Here is a 22,853-nt window from a genome sequence, read left to right as displayed (position 1 = left end):
AAAAATTTTTTAGAAAGGAGAATATTTTGCTTACCAAGGCTGCATTTATTTGATCATTGTACAAATTTGCAATAATAAAGGGTCGAGCACCGAAGGCCAAGCAGCTATTCTCATCGTTGGCCGTTTTTCTTCGTCGTCATCATCTTCAGCTCTGGAACCCGTCCTGAAACTTTTTCCACCATTTAGAATTTTCCGGAAAACCTACTTTTTCAAACTCCTCGTAGGCCATTACTCCGATTTTCACGAAAATGTAACCAGATAATGCTGACAAAAAGTTATGTAATTCAAATTGATTAATCAAACTGTTTTCGAATAACACGCAAACTAATTCAACAAAGAGCGCGTAAAAATGGATGTGATACTGTATCTCTGCAATGCTTTGGCAAATTCTGACCAGACTTGGTTTGTGTTGTGACAATCATGACCTTAGACTACCTGCACTGTTTCGGCGCAGTGCCGCCTAGTGGTCAGGAGACATGGAGAAAAAAATACATTTTTGTTTATTATAACTTCTAAATGGTTTGGCCAAAAATCACAAAACTAGTCTCTTTAGATTTTGTGTAGCATGCCGAGTCAAACGATACCAAATTTTCTCATATCAAAGCTATATTTACGAACGCATTGGCATATCGTCACGAAACTCTGTATGTGTCTTCGGCTTCTTTGTGTCTTTTTTCGAACTCCTAGACCGTTTGTCCGATCTTCAGATTGTGTTATGGATTTCGTTTTGATAGACGAAACTGTTTTCATATACCGCGTCAACAAAGTTAATGGCATGATGCCAAAATGACTGTGAGGCTGTGTCTCTACAATGCTTTGGCATATTGACACCAAAATGTGATAAACCATTAAATCAAATTAATATATTTATGTTTGTTCAGCCTTTTTGACTAAAATGGTCTTATTATGTCTCTAATTGCTCATTGTTCCAGTTGGTCATGTTCTTAGTGCTTGGCCCTGATAATTTCTGCTTGCAGCTATATTATTTCACAGTATTGTGTTTTTACTGTTTTCTATTTGAATATATATATATATTTTTTTTTTTAGAAACATTTCTTGTTACCATTATTTTCAGGAGTCTTTGATCAAATAGAAATGTTGTTTTTAAATGTTTTTGATGTGAAATAGAAAGTCTTTACTGGCACATACACACACACACACACAACACACACACAAATAAATGCATATTACATGTGGATTACTTCAGTGTACTAATGCTTTTTTGAGCTTGCATCCCTCATCAAACAGAAACTCTTTTCTCATTGGTCATAATCTTTCTGTCATGACTGGTGCAAGAAAGACAGAAGGGTCCAATAGCGAGTGAGAAAGTTAATTAATAAATGATGAATCACAGAAGCAGGTGCTGGTAGAGTCGAGGTGGGCAGTACAACAAGTCCAACTCGATAGCACAGGGACACAATGGGCAGACGGCAGAATGAAGACGGCCAACAGTCCCTCAGGAAGCACGGGAAAATAATCCACAGGAAAACGCTGGGGTAAAATCCAGAGAACAGCACGGCACAGCGGCAAGCAACACTGGAGAGCCTCGACAACGATCTGACAAAGACAGGACAAGATCACAAACAATATATAGTACTACTCATTCAAAACAGCTGGCACAAATCAGCTCATCAGCTGCGCAAACGAGCCGCGCTGATGAGTGACGCCCACACACACACAAATACACGCACACACATAGCGAGGGTGAGTCAGTGAATCCATGAACTGTGACAGTACCCCTCCCCTTAGGAGCACCTCCTGGCGCTCCCAGGACAACTTACCCGTTGATTGTAATCATCAATCAAGGAGTGATCCAGGAAGTCCAACTTCTCTCCTCCGGACCGTAACCCTCCGCGTAATGTCTCGCGTCCAGAATACGATGGACTGAATAGACTGGTTCCCCATATACGAGACGCGGCGGGGAGGGAACTGGGGCAGGCGGATTAATGTGACAATGGAAAACATGTTTAACTTTGGAGACATGGAAAACGGGATGAATTTTCCTGCACGCAGGAGGGAGTTTGAGGCGGACTGCCACTGGGCTAAGAATTTTAGTGACAGTGACCTGGCCGATAAATTTGGGCGTCAATTTATTAGTAACGGAGCGGAGAGAAATGTTCTTGGATGAAAGCCACACCTTTTGACCAACGACGTAAACGGCTTCAGCCGGTGGCGATCAGTCCTGAGCCTTGGTGCGCCTACCCACCTGGGCTCTCATGGGGTCTTCTCCATGTGTGGCATCTCTGGACGTAGGCGTGAGCAGAGGGGACCGCGACTGGTGGCTGGTAACCTAGACTATACTGAAACGGAGAGAGGCCCGTAGACGAGACTGGTAATGAGTTGTGAGTGTACTCAACCCAAGAGATTTGCTGGCTCCAGGAGGAAGGATTCTGAGATACAAAACATCGTAAAACTCTTTCTAAATCTTGGTTGGCCGTGAATGTGAAAGACTTGATCTACGACCGTAACCGCTGTCTCCTTAGCTGAGGGTAGTTTGGGCTTCGAGAACCGGACCACAACAGTCAAAATCACTGTGTTGCCCTGGGAGGGTGAGAGGCACGTGACGAAATCTAACCCATCCAGACTCCTGGGTAGTTCCAGCATGTAGATCTCTTGTTGGACACGATCAGCCAACCAATGCAGGAACAGGTCTCACTGCGCCTCCTCGTTCCATTTGCACTCGGCCGCTAGGATCCGGAAGTCAATGGAATAGTCAGAGATGGGTCTATCTCCCTGACGAAGGTCGGCGAGTTTGCGGGCCGCCTCACGATCCACTACCGCGCGGTCGAAGACCCGTCTCATCTCATCTCCTCTCCGTGTGCGTGGAACGAGGAGCAGCACTGGTGTTGATTCTCCCACACCGCTGTTCCCCACAGGAAACAGGGAACTGTTCCGTCCAGAGAGTAACGTCAGTACCAACGCAACCTTAGACTGCTCGGAAGCGAAGGTCATAGGCTGGAGGGAGAAAAAGATGGAACACCTTGTTAGAAATGTTCTGCAGAGGTTAGGTTCGCTAGAATACCTCTCTGGCTTTGGGATGCGCGGCTCCTGCTGGTTGATGTTGGGTGGGTCCCGGGGAACAGGCGGCGGGGGTGGCGCAGTGGGAATTCTCAGTTGTTAAAGTTGTTTGGTGAGCTCGAACACCTGCGCTACCAGAGCCTGTACTGCCAGACCGGTGGCGACGATGTTTTCATCCTTTCGATCCATCCGGGCACAGTTACCAGCGAGGATCTCCTCTAAACTGAGTGAGCTCGCTGAACCCATAGATTGGTCAGATTGTTCTGTCATGACTGGTTCAAGAAAGACAGAAGGGTCCAATAGCGAATGAGAAAGTTAATTAATAAATGATGAATCACAGAAGCAGGTGGTGGTAGAGTCGAGGTGTACAGTACAACAAGTCCAACTCAATAGCGCAGGGACACAATGGGCAGATGGCAGAACGAAGACGGCCAACAGTTCCTCAGGAAGTATGGGAAAATAATCCACAGGAATACGCTGGGGTAAAATCCAGAGAACAGCACGGCACAGCGGCAAGCTACACTGGAGAGCCTCGACAACGATCTGACAAAGACAGGACAAGATCACAAACAATATATAGGACTACTCATTCAAAACAGCTGGCACAAATCAGCTCATCAGCTGCGCTAACGAGCCCCGCTGATGAGTGACGCCCACACACAAATACACGCACACACATAGCAAGGGCGAGTCAGTGAATCCATTGACCGTGGCACTTTCATAGTTATCTGGGTATGTCTTCACAGATATTTCATCAAGCGCCGGACCCTAATGTTCCCCTGCCACAGCCTCTGTCTCAGGCAGGGTCTCGCAGGAGCAGAGCCATCTGCCTCTCATCTGGACCGCGCAAACCCAAGAGCCTCTACACACCCTCACTGTGCCTGGCTGACGCGGACAGTGAGTCTTACACTGCCAGTAATCCTCACATTTCACATTCTCTGTTGATAGTACATCCACTCCATACTGTTTCATGATTACGTAAGAAATTCACTTTATATTTTGACATCAGAACATTATTTAACGCCATTAACCCATGTACTTATTTTAGTGTTTTTTGCGAATTCTCGATAAAACAGGTGGAACAAAATCCCACATACTTGCATTAAAGGAGGGACCGAAGTCCTTAGTGACCAGAATATTATTGTGACTTTTATCTTACTTGGGCCAGTATCTAACCGCCTTGTAATTCCGTAGCATAGGGCGAACAGTCCCAGTTTCTGGTGTCTTGTCCCCGGACGTAGAGCTGTCCACGGAAATGGCCATTTTAGAGCCCACAAATACACTGCAAAAAAGCCTAACCAATATATCCTGCTGGTTAAGCTGCTTGTTAAGTTAAAGTAATACGCTTAGTATGTACTATATAACAGGGCCTGAAGAGGGTGTAAGATTTGCACTCAATTTAAAACGTTCCAGAAAGATCAAACACAGAAATTCCCCCACACACACACGTCTTATAACACATGTGTGAAAGTACACCCTGATATGTATGATACATTAAAAAAAAAAACTAAACAATTACATGTGGTGAAATTTACTTACTTTGTTCTCTAACATGCAAAATAATAAGCCTAATTAAACATAAAATAACATTTTAAAAAGTTGTAATGACTGTAAACCATATATTCACAGGGTGTACAATATTTTGTACATAATATAATAATATATGTATAAATTTTTTTATCATATGTTCTCTTTATTTCAATATTTTTAGAGTCATCATTTTGTTTATAATATTCCATTTTTTATTATTTATTTCTCTTTATTTGAAAGGGGACAGTGTACATTAATCAACATTGAAACAATGTAAATGTACCCGAGTTAGCTCAGAAGTGCTAGTTTTCATCGGTTTCATTTAAGTCATATAATATTCCTTGATCTGTTTGCTATACTAATTACTGTTTTTTCGGTTTATGTTTGGTTTTAATACATGCATCATAATAATAATTATTTATAATAACACATAATAATTGTTACAAAAATGTATTTTTCTATATGTGTCCCCATTTTTTTTAATGTTAAATGTTAAGAACATGTCCGGGTCATATTTAACCTAAAATCAAAAGAAAGAAATACAAATTTATATTTACTTATATTTTATGTGGGGGAAAAATCTCATTCTTGTTATTTTTATGTGATTTTATTATTATTATTATTATTTTATTGTTTGTACTTTGTGTTAGCATTTATTTTACTTCCTTATTTATGCTGGTTAAAATATAAAAAAGGTGAGAATCTAATCGCTATTAGTAAGAATAATGGGAATTAGTAAAAAGTAAAACACCTCGGACAGATTACATTACAGTTTTTCTCGATTGCTTAAACACATTTCTTGAAACTATGCCTCGTATTCTCAAAACAGTAAACCCAAATACATAACGTCTCACCCAATTCCCCAAACATCCTATTTTCAGGTCAAAATGAAGCACTACACTCAAAACCATTCACTCTTGCTTAAAAACCAAACTTTACCCTCAGACATCACACACAAGCCCTCACAAACACACACTACAACATAGTCTTGCACACTGGTGCAATAAATTCAAAATAACATTTCCAAAACTGGTAAGTTATGTTGCTTGTGGTTCCCACCCTCACAAACATTTTCACTTGATGAACACAAGAGACGCAATCAATGGATACATTGGCACATTTTTATTCGTTCATGTACTACACAGTACAATATATTTACATATATATATATATATATATATATATATATATATATATATATATATATATATATCCCATCTTTGGTCTGGGTCAGGCCAGAGAATCTCGTCCACATCACAGGCTATGTTGGGCCTATCTAGACAGAGGGGTAAAATCCTCTTGCATGCCTGTTCTCCGCTGGCACGCATCAACTGAAATATTTGGCAAGCTTCTTCCATTTCATCGTCTCCTTAAAAAATAGAAGTACTGATTACTGTAACTGTAACACATCCTTTTTACAAAATGTAAGCACTCAGAAAACTCTATCTGTATGTGAGGCAATTTGATGTATTTCTTTTTATTACAGTAGTATAGTGCAACAGCTACAGTACATGTATGTGTGGTAACAGCACATAGTACAGCTCTCAAAAGTTACAGTAGAGAGCAGTCTGAAGTACATCTACTGTGCCTGTTCTTCTCCCAGAAGGTTCTTATGATCGAGGCAACGGTAAAGTGACTTAAATTTGGCTTTACTCGTAGCCCAGCCTCCCTCATAGTCATAACATGGAAGAAGACATGGGCAACTAGAGTGGCAGAATTTCATCCGAGACTTGTCTCCTTGCCCTTCCTCCTCCTCCTCCTTCCTCCTCCTTCCCCCTCCTCCTCCTCCTCCCTCCTCCCTCTCCTTCCTCCTCCTCCTCCCCGTCCTCCCTCTCTTTCCTCCTCCTTCTCCTCCTCCTCCCCCCTCCTCCTCCTTCCTCCTCCTCCTCCTCCTCCTCCTATCTATTGAAGGTTCGGATTGGTGTGTGATAAATTTTGACTCTTAGTGTTTCCACTTGGGTAATTGTGTGCTAAATGCGCTGAAGCTGTGCTGACTTGAGTGAACAATATTGAATGCTAGTGCTTTCTAAATGACAACATTGCGTAGGCAATGAGAAATTAAGGGATTTGTATGAAGAGTTTTGCAGTGACAGTTCAACATATCTGACTCGTGTCAAAACAGGGGAATATTGTTTATAGTTTAGGGAAATGGGTGTGCTTTTTGATAAATGGCATTATGGTTTTGAAATTTTAGTTCTAAAGCCTGGATATAGTATTTAAGCAATCAAGAAAAACTGTAATAAGACATTTTGGGGGGAAATGTTCCTAATTGCCATTAAAATCATACTATGCAAAAGAACAAGATAAGAAAATTGGCTTTTAGGCTCATATTTATTTATTTTATTTTCATTTTGTGTACCGTGGACCGTGACCTGGACATTTTAACATTTTCATGTTTCACCTAGTCACTGTATAAGTCAAGCAAATGTGATCAAGTTAAGATATGCAGTAGTTTTCATCTGCTGTATGCCTTACTGTCCCTGCAGGCGATACGTTCAGCAGTAGTTCGGGCAGCACTCCAATCGGCAGCATGGACTCCCTCTCCTCACACTCCTCAGAGCAGAACAGCTCCTCCAAAACCTGCTCCTCTCCACAGCCCAAAGACAAGCCCCCATTCCCCGGCCTGCGGCAGACCCCCACCTGCACCAGCAGTCCCGACTCCAGCTCCAGAGAGGACACTGTACATGTGGAATGGGACTCCTGTGGTGTGAACTCAGCTGCCAGATCTTCACCAGCACCAGCAAAGGCTCCTCACTCAGTAGGAATCAGATCCGCACAGCTTAACCGCTCCAACGCCCCATCTCTTAGATCTTTACATATCACAGAAGGTAGGAGCCAAACACACACAACTTGGATTAATTAAGAATGTTATTCAAAGTCTCTTATGCTCATCAATAATATGTTTTTAAATGTAATGTATTCCTTTGATGGCAAAGCTGAATTTTCAGCAGCCATTACTTGAGTTTTCAGTGTCACATGATCCTTCAGAAATCATTCAGATATACTGATTTGCTGCTCAAGAAACATTCCTTATTATTATCAATGGTAAAAAAACGTTTTTGTAGCTCAATAATTTTGTGGAAATGTGCATTCCCTACCATTCAAATGTAAGATTTAAAAATTATATATATTTTAATATTTTAAGAAATCAATACTTTTATTCAGCAAGGACATATTAAATTAACATTTGTAGTGTTAGAAATATTTATATTTCAAAAAGATGTTTTTTTTTTTTTTTACTTTCTATTCATCAAATAATCCTGAAAAAATTGATGTGTTTCAAATGGTATCAAAAATATTAACCAGCCAAAAAAATTTTCAGCATTGATAATAATATATATTATCAATACTTGAGCACCAAATCAACATACCAGAATGATTTCTGAAGGATCATATGACATTAATTATATTGAAAATTCAGCTTTGCCATCACAGGAATAAATTACATTTTAAAATGTATTCAAATAGAAAACAGTTCTTTTGTATGTAATCATATTTCACAATAATAGTTTTTACACTGTATTTTTGATCAAATAATGCAGCATTGATGAGCATAAGAGACTTTTTTGAAAACATTAAAAAATCTGAATTATTCCAAACTGTATCCCACACTGATAGTGTGTGTCCTTTTTTTTTGTATTTTTTCTTTACAAAACTGTATGCAATTTCTTTATATATACAGTATAAAGATTGTAACCCTCTGATCTAGACAAAAAGAAACTAACATTTTATAATGTTGTACTTTTCTGTTTTGGGCTCTCTGGAGGTCATAAGAGCTATGTGGGGTCTGTACAGAGTCTAGCGTGTGTGGATCATAAAGATGGTGCCAGATCCGCCACATACCTCGATCTGCCTCCTAAAACAATCCTACGGCGAAAGCTGGACAACAGCAGCGCTACGAACGGCTATCAGAGACCAGGATCAGTGTAAGTGAAACTCTTTACCAGTATCTATCCCACTGGTGCTAAACCTCACCCTGTGAGCGAATCAAAAGATTATGGATCAGCGATAGATCTCAGGCTACATTGAGGATAATGATGAAAAAAATCTTTGAAAATTCATTTAAAAAAAACATGCCTTTGAAATTAATGTATTCTTTGTATTTATGTCAAACATGTCATATGTTTTTTTTTTTTTGTGAGTGTCCTCATCCTCATCCATATTTTCCAAATGTTAAAGATTGTGTGTGTGTGTGTATATATATATATATCATTTTTTTATTATTATTTTTATTTTTTACAAATATTATTTTCTTTTTAGGTAACACTTTAAAATAATGTCCCATTAGTTAATCCATTAACTAACATTAACAGTGAGCAGTATTTTTTTTTTTACAGTATTCATTTATCTTTATGTACATTTGTTAATAAAAATACAACTGTTCTCTGTTAGCTCAGGTCCATTATAATATTAACAGATACAGTGTCATTGTTAGTTTGTGTTAACAAATGTAACCTTGTTGTAAAGTGTGACCCAAAATGCCTTTCTGCATGTTAACACCGCACTGACTTTTGAAGAAATTGATTTGGCATGCAAATGTTTAAAAAACTAAAAAACAATTGTAATAATTTAAAACAAAGTAACATATCTGTTATTCATTTTTTTTTAAATAATTATAAAAATGGCACACTACTTAAGGTTATTTTTCAAGAATTCAATTTTTTCCATTACGATCTCAGTGCAGTTGATTTATGGTTAGGAAATAGTAGAATTGATCATGTAAGCTGTATATTGAACTTATTATTGTATGTGAATTGCATCTATAATGTGTTTAAAATTAGATTTCAAAAAAATATACGTATCACATTAAAGGGATGGTTCACCTTAAAATATTAGGTCCAAATCTGAATGACTTTCTGTGAACACAGCAGAAGTAGATATTTGAGAAATATTGGTGACCAAGATATGGAGAAAAAAATATATTCATGTTTCACAGATGAAAGAAAGTCATACAGGTTGGGAATTACATGAGTAAATAATGACGATGAGTAAATAATGATAGAATGTTCATTTTTGTGTGAAAATCTCTTCCATTACTTCATTGACAGCTTTTATATGTTTCTGTCAGGTTTTAGAAAAACACTACGTCATGAGAAATGTAAAAACATTTATTAAAAGTAGTGAGGAAAGTTTGTGCAGTATTATATAGTGTAGTTGCTGGCAACGATGGAAGTGGCTGAATGGAGATTGATTGCAGTTGTTTTTTGTTGGCACCAGTTTTAATTACACAGCTGAAAGGGTTGATGTGACCCAGCACTGGTTTTTAAATCTCTGCAGGGAAGGATGTATCATTTCGTTTGAGTTATCACGACAGGAAGAGAAGAAACATCACGTTACTCGATTGGATTCGATTTAAATACTCTTTTTTGCCTATATATGCTGAACAACTTTAAGTGTTAGCAACATATTGATTTGAAAAAGGTTTGCCCTGAGATTGTGTAAGTTACTTTAACAGTTATATAAATTGTACATGAATCACTGCTATAGAGGTGATTCTCTCATCTGTGTACAATGCATTATGTGCATGTATAAATATTCCCAACCCCAATTCCAGAAAAGTTGGGACATTTTGTAAAATGCTGTAAAATCAAGAATCTGTGATTTTTTTTTAAAATTCTCTTTAACCTTTATTTAACAGACAAAGTACAAAGAAAATATTTTACAATGTTTTCACTGACAAACTTAGTTGTATTTTGTAAACATAACCAAATTTTGATATTGGTGGCTGCAACACACTGCAAGAAAAGTGGGGACAGAAGCATGTTTACCACTGTGTCACATCACCTTTCCTTTTAATTACACTTTTTAATCATTTGGGAATTGCTGACACTATTAGTTGCAGCTTTGCAAATGGAATGTTTGTCCAATCTTGCCTGATACAAGACAGCTGCTCAACAGTCTGTGGCCGTTGTTGTCTGATTCTCCTTTCCATGATGGGTCATACATTTTCAGTAAAAGAGAGATCTGGACTGCAGACTGCAGACAGGCACATCCCTTCTATGGTGCAGAGTGTCTAGAAACCACTCAGTTTTAGCATGTGCAGAATGAGGCCTGGCATTGTCTTGCTTCCCAGGAAAGATGTCATCTTGATGGCAGTTTATGTCTCTGTACAATCCAAATATATGCCTCCATCATGTCAGTAATACCTTCACACACAAGTTACCCATGCCGTTTCCACTGATGCACCCCAAAACCAGGACAGATGTTTGCTTTTGCACCTCTTGCTGATGAAAGTCTGGATTTTCTCTTTAGTCTTTGGGACTGAGAACTCAATGTCCATTTTACCCAAAAACATTCTGAAACATGGATCATCTGACCACAGCACACATTTTTGTATTTTGGATCATCTGAGATTAGCCCTGAGAACTCTGCAGCATCTTTGCATTAACTAGATATATAGCTTTCTCCTTGCGTTACAGAGATTTCAGTTGCATTTCTTGAGGCAACGTCAGACTGTGTTGAGTGAAAATGGTTTTCTAAAGTACTCTTGAGCACATGTGGCATTATAATAGTTTCTCATGCAATGCCATCTGAGGGCACGTTCAACAGATGTCTCCTGCTTTGCCCTACACAGACTGAGATTTCTCTGAATTCACTGAATCTTTTCACAATATTATATATGGTAGATAGTGAAAGACCCAAATACTTTGCAATCTTTCATTGAGAAATGTGATTTTTGAATTGTTTGACAATTCTTTTATGAAAATTGGCACAAAGTGGTGAGCCATGACCCATCTTTTCTTGCAAAGACTGAGCCTTTGGTGGATGCTCCTTTTATGCTCTAACAAGATACCCTCACCTACTGTATTACCAATTCGCCTTCTAATCGTGAATGGTTTCAAAACAGTTTAATTTAGATATTCTGTAATCTTTTCACTTTTATTTTGCCTCTGTCCCAACTTTTTTCTTTTTTTTTTTTTTGCAGCCATCAATATCAAAATGAGTTTATATTTACAAAATACAATTCATTTGGCCAGTGACAACATTGAAAAAAAATTCTTTGTACTTTTTTTCAGTTAAATAAAGGTTAAAAATAATTAACAATTCACAGATTCTTGATTTTATTGTGTTTTACAAAATGTTCAAACTTTTCTGGAATTGAAAAGTTATATATATATATGTTATATATATATATATACATATATATATATATATATATATAGATATCTATCTATATATATATATATATAGTTATAGTGTGTATATATAAATATAGTAATAATAATAGAGAGAGTGTGTTAGTATGTGTTAGTGTTAGAGTGTTAGTATTAACGGGTTAAGTGTTGACAAAAAAAGTTGTGTCCTTATTCTTCTTTTGAGTTGAACTCCAAATCTATCAGTAATGAATGTAGAATGTTGGGTCTCACCAATTTTTTTTTTAATTTTTTTTTATGTAAATCAAACTGCCACCTGCTTAGTTAAAATGGTTTGTTCAGCCAGCTTAATTCTTGTGCGATGAAATCATTGCATCAATAATCATCCTGACATCTGGGCATGGTTGTATGTTTCAGGGTGGCTGCCAGAGCACTGCTTTTTGAGAACCCATCAGCCGGAAAACCTCCTCCCTTGGGAAGGTAAAAATAGGCACACTACATAAAAACAACTGTTTCGTATATATTTCGTAGCAAACATCTTGTATATATTTCGTAGCAAACATCTTTATAAAAACAACAAATTGTCTTTTTAAACATCCTTGAATTTTATCAATTCATGATTTTAATTAATCCATAGAGATGCCAAAGCCATATATTCCTGTGAAGCCGAACACAGCAATGAGCTGAGTTTCCCACAGGGGGCTCACTTCTCCAACGGTGAGTCTATCTATCCATCTATCTATCTATCTATCTATCTATCTATCTATCTATCTATCTATCTATCTATCTATCTATCTATCTATCTATCTATCTATCTATCTATCTATCTATCTATCTATCTGTCTGTCTGTCTGTTTATATATATATATATATATATATATATATATACATACACTCACCTAAAGGATTATTAGGAACACCTGTTCAATTTCTTATTAATGCAACTATCTAATCAACCAATCACATGGAAGTTGCTTCAATGCATTTAGGGATGTGGTCCTGGTCAAGACAATCTCCTGAACTCCAAACTGAATGTCATAATGGGAAAGAAAGGTGATTTAAGCAATTTTGAGCGTGGCATGGTTGTTTGTGCCAGACAGGCCGGTCTGAGTATTTCACAATCTGCTCAGTTACTGGGATTTTCACGCACAACCATTTCTAGGGTTTACAAAGAATGGTGTGAAAAGGGAAAAACATCCAGTATGCGGCAGTCCTGTGGGCGAAAATGCCTTGTTGATGCTAGAGGTCAGAGGAGAATGGGCCGACTGATTCAAGCTGATAGAAGAGCAACTTTGACTGAAATAACCACTCGTTACAACCGAGGTATGCAGCAAAGCATTTGTGAAGCCACAACACGCACAACCTTGAGGCGGATGGGCTACAACAGCAGAAGACCCCACCGGGTACCACTGCAGTGTTTCCCCTAGAAATTTTTCCAGCAGCGGTGCTGTTATGTGCCCGAGGTTGTTACCAAGCCGCGCGTGGTGGGGTCCGGGGGCATGCACCCTGGAAGATTTTTTTTTTAAAATAACCCCTTAAACCATGACTTCTGGCAAGTTTTGTGGATAGAAATGGACATTTTGAGAAAAACAAATATGACATACCATCAACTGATTCAAGGCATGATTATTGCAGCACGTACCTTGAACTGCAGTCACAAACAGAAACCTTCATTTTATAATTTTAGACAGGATTGTTCATGTTTTCTTTTGTGTTCATTTTCAGCTTGGTAGAAATTGTTTAGGGGAAAAATGAAACGGCACAAAGATTATTTACAATTTATTGAAAATTTTATCCTAATGGGAAAGGCCAAACCCAATCTGTGAGCACTTAATTTTGCTGCGCTTTTTATAGAAGATCTCTAAGGCTCTTTGGTAATTGAATGATATTGTCGGGGTATTTTTTGTTTTTGCAAGAAGTCTTAGGCTCATCTAGCCTGCATTTATTTAATCAAAAATACAGAAAAAACAGTAGCATAATATTGTGAAATATTATTACATGATGTTCTTATTAACTTTTTATTAATCAAAGAATCTTTTAAAAAAAAAAAAAAGAAGAGCATCACGTATATTAGAATGATTTCTGAAGGACACCAACAAGTTTAGTAGACTCATCTGAAAATTAAATATGATTTAACGTTAACTATCAGGACTATGAGCAGTAGGTGATACTTCCTCGCTTTCTACCTTTCCACAAACGCTTGCTCTCCCGTGGCGTCTGTCGTTGCTATGCAACCATGAACAGAGGCGCGCTTGAAACAACGAGCGCGCCGGCCGCATTTGAAATAATGAATTTGCACGCGCAAAAAACGCGCTATGTGAACGGCCCCTTATGGCAACGTGACATTAGTCTAATCGAAAATATTTCCATATGTGGCTCTTTCCTCCTTGTTAACTTGTTAGGTGTGTAAGTGAATGAAGTGAATGTCGTGATATTGCTGATCATGGAAAGATTTTGCAGCGGCGCTGAAAATCCAGCGGCGGCGCTGCGCCGCTGCTGAATACATTGTAGGGGAAACACTGCACTCATCTCCATTACAAATAGGAAAAAGAGGCTACAATTTGCAAGAGCTCACCAAAATTGTACAGTTGAAGACTGGAAAATTGTTGCCTGGTCTAATGAGTCTCAATTTCTGTTGAGACATTCAGATGGTAGAATCAGAATTTGGCGTAAACAGAATGAGAACATGGATCCATCATGCCTTGTTACCACTGTGCAGGCTGGTGGTGTTGGTGTAATGGTGTGGGGGATGTTTTCTTGGCACACTTTAGGCCCCTTAGTGCCAATTGGGCATCGTTTAAATGTCACGGCCTACCTGAGCATTGTTTCTGACCATGTCCATCCCTTTATGGCCACCATGTACCCATCCTCTGATGGCTACTTCCAGCAGGATAATGCACCATGTCACAAAGCTCGAATCATTTCAAATTGGTTTCTTGAACATGACAATGAGTTCACTGTACTAAAATGGCCCCCACAGTCACCAGATCTCAACCCAATAGAGCATCTTTGGGATTGTGTTGGAACGGGAGCTTCGTGCCCTGGATGTGCATCCCACAAATCTCCATCAACTGCAAGATGCTATCCTATCAATATGGGCCAACATTTCTAAAGAATGCTTTCAGCACCTTGTTGAATCAATGCCACGTAGAATTAAGGCAGTTCTGAAGGCGAAAGGGGGTCAAACACAGTATTAGTATGGTGTTCCTAATAATCCTTTAGGTGAGTGTATATCTTTCTGCCTGTCTGTCTGTCTGTCTATTTATCTGTCTGTTTATTTATCTATCTGTCTGTCTTTTTATCCATCTGTCTGTCTGTCTCTCTATCTATCGATTGTTCTATCAATCAATTGTTCTATCATTTGTTCGTTCCTTCTATCTATCGTTCTGTCCATCAATCGTTCTATCATTCGTTCCTTCTATCTATAGATCGTTTTAGAGCTGTCAGAAAGTACCGACATCGGTACCAAGTCGGTACTGAAATTGAAAAATTGTGACGCTTTGAGCGCTGTTGAGCAGAATCGTAAACACCTCTGATTGGCCATTGTGTTCACGCGCTTATTGGATATGTCTGTTATTGGCTACAATGATCAATTGTAACGCTCGGGAGCGTTAAAGAGCACACAGAAGTGTTTAAAAGTGTTATGAAAGCAGGAGCTTTTGAAAGCACAAGTAGGCGTCTATCAGTGGACCGGTCCAATGATAGACGCCTGTTTTCAAACGCTCCCGCGTGTATCTGTGAACGCACTCTTTGTAGCCAATCACAGACATATCCGATGAGCGCGTGAACACAATGGCCAATCAGAGGTGTTTACGATTCTGCTCAACAGCGCTCAAAGCATCACATTTTAAAAATTTCAGTACCGACTTGGTCTGACAACTCTTCGACAACTCTAGATTGTTCTATTGTTCGTTCTATTGTTCGCTTGTTTTATCTATCGATCGTTCTATCCGTTGATCATTCATTCTATCAATCGTTCCATTGTTCTATCTATCGATCATTCTATCGTTCATTTAATCTATTGATCGTTTTATCATTCGTTCGTTCTATCTATCGATCGTTGCATTGTTCTATCTAACGATTGTTCTATCGTTCATCCGTTTTATCTATCGATCGTTCTATATAACAATTGTTCAATTGTTCTAACTATCGATCATTCATTCTATCTATCGATCGTTCTATCGTTTGTTCTATCAATTGATCATTCTATTTTTTGTTCATTCTATCTATCGTTCGTTTGTTCTATTATTCGTTCGTTCTATTGTTAATTAGTTTGTTCGTTCTATCTATCGATCATTCTTTCGTTCGTTCTATCTACATTTATATTCAATCATTTAGCATAGTGGTTCTCAACGGGGGCGTTCAGAGAACAACTGGGGGCTAGGGCTGTGATAAATCGATTATCTCCCCATTAATTGACTAATAGCAATTGTTGATTTACATATCTGAATGAAAAAAACATGAATTCCTTAACATTGCAATATATGTTTATTGCTCTTAAAATTCCAAAATAAAAGACTATGCAAGTGCAAAGTAATGCATTCTTAGTCAGAGGTAGCATTCAATAAAACCTTGAAGCCTTGAAAACACATAGCCTAGGCCTAGCTTACTGAAAAAAAGTGCAATCTGTCACGACACATTAAAGAGCCACAAAATAGTAGGCCTATTTCACATTTATTCATTTAGCTGACGCTTTTATCCAAAGCGACTTACAATTGCTAGATATGTCAGAGGTCGCACTCATCTGGAGCAACCAAGGGTTCAGTGTCTTGCTCAGGGACACATTGGTGTCTCACAGTGGATTCGAACACGGGTCTCTCACACCAAAGGCATGTGTCTTATCCATTGCGCCATCACTACCCCATTTTTGGTTTACCGCCCCTATTTATGTTTTAATTTTCCTTGACTGACCAAATTTGAAAGTTGAGACTTTATCAAATGTTACCTTCTTGGTCCTGTCTGTCAGCGCGTTGTCAGTGTCCTCTATGTATTTTTCACGACAATAATAGCGCATACTTGCAGCAGTCTCGCACGCGCTTAGAGCTCGTGTGAATTGCACGTATAAACTGAAGTTAAGGAACAACCTCGATCCATCAGGAAACGCCACATAGGTCGCTGCATTACATTGCGCTTCTTGACATTTTTCCTTTTTATGGTTCGTTTAAGTTATGGTTCTTTCAAGCCCGAAAGAGAACTCGATACTGACGCAGATTTTTATGTGGGTTGTGTGTGTGTACTTTAGAGGAACGAGTGCGTGCCGCCTTGCACTTCTGATAGTCTGAGGAGCCACTCGTATTGCTACTACTCTCCGGCGCCGCCATCTTTGTTTTGGGTCTGACGAATCGACGCGCATATTTTGCGTCGACGTATTTTTTGCGTCGAGGTCATCGATGATGTCGACGCGTTGTCCCAGCCCTACTGGGGGCGTTGGAAGCATGACCGTTCAGGTGTTCATGGGGGGTTTTCACGAGTTTACACCAAAGATCCAGGCAAGACTAGATTAAACATGTAATTACTTGCAAAATAATTGCCTACAACATTCTAGAATTCTCTCATTCCATCATCCTTTTGTTCTCTCAATCCATCATTCTATCATTCCACCATTCTATTGTTCTCATTCCATCGTTCTATTGTTCTCTCATTCCATTGTTTTATCTGCTGATTTCAGCCAGCGCTTGTCATTTCTATGTGCAACAAATGGTCAGTAAATGGCCTGGGTGGTCAGTGGTCAGGCTGTCTGAGGCTCACACAATTCATCAAGTGATCTAGAACTTCACTTCAGTTCTTAAGTGACTTTTTATGAACTGCGACAGGAATATACACCAAGAAACATGCAAGAATGCTGGCCATGAATCATATATCAACTCGGGGAGGTGTATTGGGAATGTGGTTTGGTGAATGTTTAAATATGTACGTCTTTTGTGATTGGCAGTGATGGTTACAAAAATCTAAGAAAATGAAATATGACTGAACTGATGCACTTTTGCTGCATACCAGGGCATTAATATTGATAGAAAAATAATGTGTCCCTGTGTCTGTTCTGTGGAACAACCATCGGTTGTTGTTCCTCGTACATGTCAGGAATAGAATTTTATTGCTGGATGTATTTTCCGCAAGGAATAAACTTGGCTGGGCACTAGGGCATTGAAACAGGTCACAGTAACCTGGTGAAGGCAAGTCTTCCTCTCTAAAGCTCAGCAAACACTTAGCACAACATAAACCTCCTCTTACCCATCAACCCGAGTTCTCACTGTTGACATTTGAGAGTTCTGCTTATAAAAACGATTTACTCTTTATTTTGCAATCCCATCTGCCTTATGCTTTAGTGTAAACAGATGCTTTGATAGTTCAGAGAATGTGTATATGAGTCATTACTGGGCAAGTCATTTGTGAGGTCCTTTTGAAAACTTTATGAGGGTACTTTCTCTATGCAAAGTGACCCAACTTTGTAATTAACTACCTGCAGATGTGGTTCACTTGTGCCTCCCTTTTCTGTGGATACTGTAGCTTTGTGAGCATAATGGTCAAACAAATCACTTTATGAATGGTCAACTTAACTTAAGGCTGTAGAAATTAAATTAAATAAAAGTGAGACTTTAGAAGTGTTTGCTTATTTTGGTCTCTAGTCATTTTACTCACCAAGTAAAAAATCGTACATCTGATAACTTAAAAATTTAAAAATAATAGCACACCTCAGTAAATCACATTATTTGAGGTAACATTCAAGTCTGTTTCAAAAATGCAGGATGGCTTTATGCCAAATTTGATGCTTAGGGGTTGGAGGGTTTGCGGGGCTCAACAAAAAGGATAGTTCAGACTTTGGCTTGCCTTGGCAACAATTTCAATGACCCCACCGCAAAAGATGCCAAGAAAGTTGTAGATTTTCATAAAATGTAATTTGCGACTACTGTACATTACTGATTGATGTATAATCTTTAACCCACACCAACTGTGCCAGCGGCGTCAAGAACCACAGACGTCCCCCCGGTGGTGCAGCGAAGCGGAATGACCGGCCCAGACGTGGACGGCATAGCGGCCCGGTGTGGGGGCAAGGTCAAAACCGCACCCTGACATGGGAGGCCAGGGAAGGACCAGCGTTCCACGGGGGCCTGCTCTGTCAGGGGTCTGGCGACAGAGTGGGACAGGGGCGAAGCAGTCCGTGGACGGCACGCCGTGTCAACCACCTCTGGGACAGAGGGGGGACGAGGAGAGCACGGCTTGTGGGCGGCGCTCTTTGTCGGCCAAGAACTCTGTATGCTCAGAGACGAGAGAGTCAGCTCTTTCTGAATAAGGATTCTTCCCCAGCCCTCCACCGGGGAAAGGAGTGGCCCTGCTACCAACTCCTGGAAAGAACTGAGTCTCATCTCTGAGCAGCCCATCTCAAAAGTGCCGCTTAACCCGGCGTTTAGCGGGGGGCGGGGCTGGAGAGGGCTGTGGCAGCCCCCCTACGGTCTTCCAGAGCAAGGCCCGGGTGAACGGGCGGGGTTGGAACTGTGGGAGGGCGCCTTCGGCGGTGGGCATTCTGAGGGATCTGAGCGGATGGCGGGGCCGTCGGGCAGAATAACCTCAATCTGCTCACAGGTGGTTGAGAACTGTTGGGCAGAAGCACTCAACCGCACCGCCGAAGAGGCCGACCTGGGAGATGGGGGTGTCGAGCAGATGGGTGCGCCCGACATCGTGCACATCAGAATGGTCAGCCCCAGAATGGTGAACATCACCTGACTCCGAGAGCGTACGGCCACTTTCGCCGCTCAGAGAGCAAGGTCAGTGGCGGCGCGCAGCTCACTGAAGAGCCTCGGGTCAGTCCCGCCCTCCTGCATGTCCATGAGCATCTGGGTCAGGTAGACCAGCAGAACGGTCATGGGATGCAGTGAGGCGGCTGCCTGTCCTGTGGCACTATAGGATTTCGCCACAGATTAGTGTTGACGAAAAGAACTACAAGCTTTGGACGGGTGCTTAGGATTGCGCCGGGAAGCACTCTGAGGACACAGTAGCATGGCAACAGAGCGTTCAACCGGGGGGACCCCAGTGTACCCATGGGTAGCAGCCCCTGAGGGGAGGAAAGGCGGATGAGACCAACGAGCGGACCCGTGATCTCATCATGCACGTCCGGGAGGAAAGATATTGGGGTTTGCCTTGGACGCGGGTCGGCGGCCTCACCCAAAAACCAATCGTCCCGGGAAAGCATGGCCGTCATCTCCAGATCAGACTCAGGCACAGCCGTATGCACACCAGAGGGTGGCAGCTGTGACGAGTCGTCATTTCCAGAAGAATAAAGCCCACCTAGGAATGCTGCTACAGACACAGCATCATTCTCTGTAGCTTCAAATGAAAACACACGGGTCACCAGAGGGTAGACTCGTGGAATCATCAGTTCGCTAGCGGGCACCGTCATTGAAGAGGGGGGTTGGGGTCGCGGACACAGAGTCGGCGCCTTGTTCCAAAACAACACCCTCAGGTCACCCTGGCCACCAGCCGAAGATCGGGGGGTGGATGAGGGGACTCTCACTCTTGCGAGTTCACCGAGTCTCGACCTATATATGACGCGATGGTCACGTTCCCAGCGAGAACATGAGTCACCCACGAGCGCTGTTCAAGCATGATCAAAGCCCAAACACACTAGACAGAGCTCGTGCCCATCAGAGTCCGATACCAGTCCACTGCAACCAGAAATGCACGGGCGAGCCGTCTTTAAAAAGACGTGCCGCGTGCGAGCTCTTTTATGAGAGGAGAAAAAAACTCTGCGATGTTGAAGCGCACAGGGAGACACACACACACTGGCAGATCACTGCACAGATCAGCAGGCACTGAGAGCTCGCTGCAGATCGCCGTCACACCAACACCGGAGAGAGAAGCTCGTCTCGTAGAGCCAAGTCAGAGATGACTGTGGAGTGAAGAAATAATCTTGGCTCCGAAGCGAAAACATATCTGCATGTTGCCGGCTTCCTCCTTTTATACCCACGAGGTGGGGCGGAGTTACGCTATGCAAATTCAGCAGACCCATGGCATTTCTTTGCCATTGGCTCGTTTTGTAATACTCGAAGTCGATAGGTGTTCTAAGCGAAACCCTATTCGTCATCATCCGACGTAACTCGGAGTGACAACGAAAGGGAACTATAGATTTTTTTTTTCATATTATATAAGACTTCTCCACAGCTTTAACCTTCTCCGTTTCTTCTTTGCAGTGTATTCTTCAGTGGAACCAGGCTGGCTCCAGGCAACGTTTGAGGGCAAAACAGGACTCATTCCTGAAAACTATGTGGTGTTCCTATGACGGCGTCCTACCAGGAGAGGCCAAGCATTTCATGGTATCCATGGTAGCATGAATTTTAGACCAAGACCTTAAAGTATATATCAAGCATTAAATGATTTGTAAGCGAACTGTATGGATATGACATTATACGACACTGAATATTAAGAGATCATGTATGGTACACAAACCTCAATGATACAGCACAAGGCCTGAATCGCAGCTGTAATTCTAGATAAAGCTTTTGCTGACATGATGTGCTACTGGTGGAAGCCGATTGAGTGTAGATGCACACATTTAGTCAGGCTTTCTTTTATTTTAGCTCAATTCTTATTATTTTGAAATGAAGGGAAAGAAGGTTAAACCTCACCAGTAACTATTTGAGCTGTGAATCATTGTCATATTTAACTCAATTCAGCTAACTGTGTGTGCGTGCGTGCGTGCGTGCGTGAGTGCGTGCGTGCGTGTGTGTGTGTGTGCGTGCGTGCGTGTGTGTGTGTGTGTGTGTGTGGTTTCTCATCATAAATGTTCAAAAGTATGAGACCACACTTTTAGGATTCTGAGCATTTTTAACAAAGAGAAACTAGAACAAAATGAACACAAAATATCTCAAGATTCTGCATTATTTCTAGCTGACTAATCAATTAAGTAAATGTGGTCAAATTTTCAGCTTAACAGTGAAACTCAAGATTTTCTTTTGAACATTTTCAAATCATGACAGAGAATGTGATCAGGTTTTGTTTATGTACCTAATTCATATTCATTTATCACATTATGCTGTTCATATAATTTTTAAAAATAAAAAGGAATAAAATAAAAAAAAAGCTAAATATTTTTACTAGTGGTCTCAGACTTTTGGACCCCCATTGTGTTATTGACTAATATAATTCTACATGCAGTACTGAAATCAACCATTCAAGCACAAATTATTTTATGTAAAATGTTCCAATTCTGTGCTGAATCATCAGAATCCTTGGATCACTGCTTATTTTATCACATTAGAGCAATGGAACTAAGTGTTCTAGTTGTTTATAATTGAAATGTCTAATATTTTCTGATACACAAAATTATTCCTATTCCTGAAATGTTTTGGAAACCACTCGCTTGGGATAGCAGTGGATGATGTCCCGGTTAGGCATCCAGGTCTTTACAAATACTAATGAAACAAGTCCAACTTCATTGTACACGATGTTCTGGCCGCATTATTCCTTCTGAAGTTTAAAATGACACCCACTGTCAGTGTCAACAACACCAACATGATCTTGTTGAAACTTGTATTATGATGATAACTGATTAAAAAAAAAACAACTAGATGATAGAAATGTATATATGGATGATTGTTTTGCAAATCGTATATTTGTCGTCTTAATTCATTTTGGTTCCGTCAATAAATTTGTTTACAAAATGAGACCCATTTCTTGTCTTCCATTTAAGAAAATATTTTTAGCACAAGCTAAATCATCAGAAGTAGATCCCAGACATCAAGGACCTTCCTGAAGAGAAACGGCGTCGGAAGTCTTTGGAAAGCGGCCGATTGCCAAGATCCCAGTGTTCTTTCCCAATTAAATACATGAGAATGCTCGGTGCCCTTGACTGCTGATGCTGGACTGATACTCCCTTCAGATAGGCCATCAAGGTCAGAGGGAGGAAATCATAGGAGCACCAAGAAATGTTTTTTAAATTTATGCTCTTGCCTACCGATAAAACCGTATTTTATGTGTAAAACACATACGCAGCTGGATCATTTCCATAAAGACCAACACAATCTACTAACAGATTAGCTTCTCGTTTAAGAAATGCTTTTATAGGGGCTGTAAATAATGGTGCAAAATACCAGTAAATTGACTAGTGCAAACCTTAGTCAATCACGTTGCATGATTCTTTTAAATACTCTCCAACAATACATTTTGTTAATATTCTGCTTAAAGGTACAATATGCAGGATTTGTCGCCACCAGGGGT

At 40.3% G+C, this 22,853-nt stretch overlaps 1 protein-coding gene across 10 annotated transcripts in view; it reads left to right on the top strand.

Moving 5' to 3' along the window:
- The window catches only part of arhgap42b (Rho GTPase activating protein 42b), a 134,005-nt gene extending 111,705 nt beyond the window's left edge, over positions 1–22,300 (top strand). For 6 of the 10 annotated variants that reach the window (XM_077248336.1, XM_077248337.1, XM_077248333.1 and 3 more), the window contains 6 exons: positions 3,765–3,933; positions 7,035–7,376; positions 8,315–8,474; positions 12,060–12,122; positions 12,280–12,359; positions 20,828–22,300. In XM_077248336.1, coding sequence (XP_077104451.1) covers positions 3,765–3,933; positions 7,035–7,376; positions 8,315–8,474; positions 12,060–12,122; positions 12,280–12,359; positions 20,828–20,916 — 903 coding nt within the window. In that variant the 3' untranslated portion in view covers positions 20,917–22,300. The remainder of the gene's footprint in view (positions 1–3,764; positions 3,934–7,034; positions 7,377–8,314; positions 8,475–12,059; positions 12,123–12,279; positions 12,360–20,827) is intronic. The other 4 variants (XM_077248338.1, XM_077248334.1, XM_077248339.1 and 1 more) reach the window with 1 other exon arrangement.
- Positions 22,301–22,853: the final 553 nt, after the last annotated feature.

Source organism: Siphateles boraxobius, unplaced genomic scaffold (assembly GCF_051911475.1).
Source record: "Siphateles boraxobius isolate OS27281-9 unplaced genomic scaffold, OSU_SipBor_1 30, whole genome shotgun sequence".
Taxonomy (NCBI): domain Eukaryota; kingdom Metazoa; phylum Chordata; class Actinopteri; order Cypriniformes; family Leuciscidae; genus Siphateles; species Siphateles boraxobius.
The sequence above is the reverse complement of the archived record's forward strand: the minus strand, read 5'-3'. Positions and strand labels throughout refer to the sequence as shown.